General features: G+C 35.9%; 1 protein-coding gene across 1 annotated transcript; it reads left to right on the top strand.

Annotated features, from left to right (window-relative positions):
• The first annotated feature begins 3,669 nt into the window (after window positions 1–3,669).
• On the top strand, window positions 3,670–5,472 carry LOC101894383 (P3 protein). The gene is made up of 4 exons (XM_059121479.1): window positions 3,670–4,069; window positions 4,133–4,497; window positions 4,557–5,039; window positions 5,102–5,472. Exons 1-4 carry the CDS (start codon window positions 3,862–3,864, stop codon window positions 5,417–5,419), a joined length of 1,374 nt encoding a protein of 457 aa, XP_058977462.1. The 5' UTR covers window positions 3,670–3,861; the 3' UTR covers window positions 5,420–5,472.
• Window positions 5,473–5,883: the final 411 nt, after the last annotated feature.

The following is a 5,883-nucleotide window of genomic DNA, read 5'->3' as shown; positions in this document are numbered from 1 at the left end:
TTGTGTTCCGTGGAGTGTAACTTGTGAATGGCAAAGCATTGCAAAAAGGTATAAATGCCAAGTTATTAACAAAAGTGTTTTAATTAATGAGTAACTAGCCTTTTTTGTTCTATTTTGTGCCAACACATGTTTTGCAGATAAACATGTGTTTGTCCATGCAGCGCTCATTGAAATTTGGAGAAGCAACAATCGCTCAGAAGATGCACTTGTGAAATATGTGTTACAGAATATCAATAATATCAGTTTAAATGAAGACCAAATGCGTTTGATATCAAAACAAGTGAAAGATTTTGTTAATTATATAAAAAAGCATTCGCCAAAGTGCATCCGTAAACTAGAGCGATTTAAAACTAAACATTCAAAATGGCTTAGCAAAAGTATAATTATTGTAATGAATGAGCAGTATGATTCTCCAAATCATCATAGCCGATCGGCTATATAGCAGCTACATGAAATAGTGCCCCAAATCATATGAAAATTCGTAGGTCATCTTGGGGGCATAAAAATGAATACAAATCAAATTTCATTTCAACAGCTTCATAAATAAAAAAGTTGGGTCAAATAGGCCAGACCGGCTATATAGCAGCTACATAAGAAATAGTGCCCCAAATCATATGAAAATTGGTAGGTCATCTTGGAAGCATAAAAAATGCATACAAACCAAATTTCAATTCAATAGCTTTGAAATTAGAGTTTATGCCAAAATAAACATTAAAAAACCCATAGTGCAACGACGAAGACTGTTTTAGAAGGTAAATCTGAGTCGCCTTGTCTATTTATCTGATGCTTCATGAACGTATTCTATTAAGATATAGAGAATGGGTAATTTTGTAAGAGAGGTAGAGGCTCCAACCCTAACCCTCATATTTTTCTTTAATATGACCTACTAGTCTATGGAAAACCGACCACACAATACATTTTTATACGGTTAAGAGTTTAAAACATTATACTTTTGTACGGAAAATAACAGTAGGAGAGGTCCGATTTCATCCCTTTTCGTACCTGATCTAAAAAAAAATGTTATCCAACTGGGATAGTCCATTTGTTTTTATTAAGATGTGTGAGTTTTGATACCCTCAGCCAAATGGCTTCAGAGGGTGTACAGGGTGAGATGAAAAAACTGCAAACAACTTCAGACTGCTGTCATTTATAGGTAACTCGTCCGACAGCTTTTAACTAATTAATTTTCCAGTGACAGCTCATTATATTGTTTAAAAGTGTACAAAAGCATTTTGGTGAAAATTTGGGATAGAGTGATTTCTTTATATTTGGCTGGAAAAACACAAGTGGTTATAGTTAGAGCACTCCAGCATTTAAATATGAATAAATTTTTTGTGTCTCCTACCATCGCTCGTTACCGTAATACTAGTAGCGTAACACGTCAAGGAAGTGGACGGAAGAAAACAGCAACAGCAGAAATGGTTCGAAAAGTATGAAAGCGACTTGATCAAACCCCCTTCGCAGTGGCCGAAAAATGGCTGGTTAACTAAACATATCGCAATATTTCATTCGGCAAATATTGAAAAATGAGCTCGGGATAAAGCCATTGAAATTCCAAAAAGTGCTAGAACTTACACCGCAACGGAAAGAAAATAGACTCAAAAGAGCTAAAGAGTTGCTTCGCTTGGCCGAAAGTGGTGAACTGCCGAATTTGGTTTTCTCCGATGAGAAAACATTCGTTGTCGTTGTCCAGCAGTTTGTAAACAAACAAAATGAACGTGTTTACTTGCCAAAGAGATCAGTTGAACATGTGCACCTTCGGTTGGCCACCAGAACTCAAGCGCCGGCCAGAGTGATGGTGTGGGTCGCCATAACAGCCGGCGATCGCTCTCCGCTCGTATTAATCAATCGTGGAATCAGAATAAATGCCGAATATTATCACGAAAATATTCTGGAGGGTGTATTAAAGCCTTGGGCACGCAAACATTTTGGCCGCAGACCTTGGACATACAAACAGGACTCAGCACAATCGTACTCAGAGCGCCACCCAAGGTTCCTCGCTTCATTTCAGCGCGCAATGGTCACCAAAATCTCTAGATACCAATCCGTTTGACTATTGTGTCTGGAGTATTTTGGAAAGCAAGGCTGGCACTAAAAAATACCAAAGTGTCGATCACCTCAAGCAAGCGCAAACAAACGCAGAACAACATTCGGGCAGCGTGTGAAGGTTCCATTGGCCGTTTGAAGACCATAATTCGTGCCAAAAGTGACCAATTCGAACAAATCTAAACTTATTTTAAAATTTGATGCTAATTCCGAAATTTTTAGCATTCATTCAATAAAAATTATGGCGTTTGACATTGTTGCAGTTTTTTTATGTTCCCCTGCATTAGGATTTTCAAAGTTGGAGCTAAATCGGGTAATTCTTTCCCTTTCTGTGCAGTAAATTATTTTCTTTGAAAATGTTGTCATTTTGTGGGAAGGTACCAGAAGGAAGTTACCCATCTCCAAACGCGATATAAGTTTGACAATAATATTACATGTACCAAGTTTTGATCAAATCGCATACTCCCTTCAAGAGTTATCGTGCGCATAGCAAGATCGACTCCAAATGACCTGAAACGGATTTGGTCCAAAGTGACCTAGGATCTAAAACCGTTATTTCAATGAGACACTTTTTGGCCGTATCAAATGATATATACCCTCTCTAGCCATATGGCTGAGAGTATAAAAAATATGTCGGTAACAGACCTCCCCCACAAAATATTAAAATTGTTGATTACCAATTAGTACCACAAAACCGGAAATAAGTAATTTTTGCATATCTCAATATTTATATCAGTATTTTCTTTCGGTCCACTCTTTCTTTACTTCCTCCACAAAAGTTAAACATTTTCCAAAAATCTGTACAACTATCTCAAATAAAAGGGGTGGAAGTAGTCGATACCGTCCAAATCTGGCACGTCGTAATAATTATGTCAGACTTGGGTCATATGCGAAATAGTAAATATTGACCCACTCCTTCGGGTAAACATTTTGAATACTTAATCAAAATATATTTTATTATCAGATAAGCAGAGGGTATATACAAAGACCAAAAATGGTAAAGACTAGACAAAATGCATTTTGAGCAAAGGGTTTGTGTCTACAATACATAGAGTAACAGCTCATGGCAGAGACATGTTAATATAAAAACCACAATAACAGAAACAGATAAAAAATAAAAATTTGAGAAATCCAACATTTTGGTTTCAAAATTCTATTTCATGGACCATTCCGAAAATTTGCACATTGCCTTAGCGGTTTAAACCAGTTAACATTGGTAACTATGTTGTTATGATATCGTAACAACAGAGTTATTTTCACAGGGTTACCATATCTTGACCCTGTCTTGTCCTATCTTTACACTTCTATGTCTTTGGTATATATCTGTCGACAAAAACCGACTGATTTTTTATCCTGTTTTTGAAAATTTCGGCTATATTCAAAACATAAACAGCTCGGATTGGTGTTTTTTCTTTCAATGTCTTTTTTGTTTTTTTTGAAATATAAAAACAGGTCGTCAATGTGCCCCCAATCTTACAATAATAGATTTTCCAAACATTATCGATTTTTGGTCGGAAATTGGTCAAGCAAATCGAAACGTTACTATCTGACTAACTAAGAAAACATTTCTCAATTCTGTACAACGACAACACTCTCTTCCCCTTTATATCATGGCTCAAACCTTTGAGACAACTTTGTTTTGGTTTCAATGTAAATAAACTATGATCGGTTACAGTCGTAGAAAAAAAGTAGCGTAAAAATGTAAAATATATTTCTACACCACGATATCAAGTGAATCAAATTGTTATACCACAAAAAATATAAGAAAATTTACAATTTATCAATTTCCATGTGTTAAATAAAGAAAGAAGTACAATGATCTTTGTTCACATATTACTACTAAGCCTCTTTACGGCGTGTATCCCCCCATCGTTTTGGGTGGGAGCAATGGAAACACCGACACACCGAACGTTAAGAGAGCTTAACAGAGAACAATCGATGCCACAATGGCATGTTAAATTTAATCCATCCAACATAACTGCTCATATGAAAACTGTTGTTAACATAGCAGTTGAAATAAGGGGTAAGTTACAAATTGAATTCTAAAAATATATATTTTTAAATTAAAATGTTCTTTTCTTTGCAGATATTGAAGTGACAGATTTGAAGGATATATCATTTCAATTTTTTGCTGACAATGAACGTTTGGCTGTGGTCAAAAAAGAGATTTCGGGGTCAGAAATTGATGTAAATTCTCGAAGCTGGAGCGGATATATAACTGTTGATTTGAAATTGTTGGGGTTTACAAAAATCTATGTTAAAATGTTGAATCACAAAAGGAATACAGCGGAATTAAGTAATGAATCCCTGCCATTGACAATTGTGAGGAAAGCCCGACTAATAGATCACATATTTACTGGATCTGTGGCATTATTGGTATCATTACTTTACATTAACTTTGGAGCTGCAATGGACTTAAAGGTCTTAAGGAAATTGCTCATAAAACCCGTGGTAAGTCCGAATAACAATAAATGAAATAATAACTAGTTAATATTATCCTTATTTTCCAGGGACCCCTAATTGGTTTTGTTACACAATTTATACTTATGCCTCTATCTAGCTATGTAATTGCAGTTTTTCTATTCCCCAATAGTATTGAAATGCAGTTGGGTCTATTTTTCACCGGAGTTTCACCCAGTGGTGGAGCATCCAATATGTGGACTGTCATCTTGGGTGGAAATATTAATTTGTCACTCCTTATGACAAGCATAAGTAATGTAGCTGCATTTGCTATGATACCCCTCTGGATATTCTCATTGGGTCGGATAATTTTTTCACGAGGTAATATGACAATACCCTATAACAAAATAGCCACATTTGCAGTGGCTCTCGTAATACCGCTAGCCTTGGGAGTGGCAATACAAAAATACTCACCCAAATGGAGCAAGGTTTTGATACGTCTTCTGGAACCGATTTCCAAATGTCTTATACTATTTATAATCATATTTGCAATGGTGACCAATTTTTATCTATTCGAATTGTTTTCGTGGAGGGTAAGGCAAAACAAAAACATTTAAGGAAATTATGAAAACTTATTTTGATTTTCTATTTTCAGATTGTTTTGGCTGGTGCACTGCTACCTTGGTTGGGTTACTGTTTGGCCTGGTATTTTGCACGCAGCCTTAAACAAGAAAATGCCGATGCCCTTACCATTGCCATTGAGACGGGCATACAAAATACGGGAATTGCAATATTTCTTCTTCGTAGCCTACCACAACCTCAGGCTGATTTAACCACAGTGGTACCCGTATCGGTGGCAATAATGACACCATTTCCTTTACTGGGATTATATTTTTACAGAAAGTACAAGGGGAAAAAGCCTATAAAGTACAGTACATTAAATGAATCTGATGAACACATACGAACTTTATAAAGTAAAAATAATGCAAAATTACAAAAAAAAAAACTTAAAAAGCATCAAACAGTTTGGCTAACAGATGTATACCCTCAGCCAATGTGCAGTCGTTTATTTAAATATATTTTGACTTACACTATGATAATTCAAACTGTTAGCTCTTAATGGGGGAATTTCCGAAGCAGTGGGCCAATGTTGTCCATTTCGTATCGGGCCTAAATAAATACGATATACAGGGTGAGATGAAAAAACTGCAACCAACTTTAGACTGCTGTCATTTCTAAGCCACTCGTCCGACAGTTGTTAAAATTATTCCAGTGACAGCTCATTCTATTGTTTACAAGCGTACAAAAGCATTTTGATGAGACTTGATAATGTGATTTCTTTATATTTGGCTGGAAAACCACAAGTAGCTATCGTTAGAGCACTCCAGTATTTAAATGTAAATAAATCTTTTGTGTCTCGTACCATCGCTCGTTACC

Source organism: Musca domestica, unplaced genomic scaffold, assembly GCF_030504385.1.
Source record: "Musca domestica strain aabys unplaced genomic scaffold, Musca_domestica.polishedcontigs.V.1.1 2, whole genome shotgun sequence".
Lineage (NCBI taxonomy): Eukaryota > Metazoa > Arthropoda > Insecta > Diptera > Muscidae > Musca > Musca domestica.
Note: the sequence above shows the minus strand (reverse complement) of the source record. Positions and strands in the feature narration are given on the sequence as shown.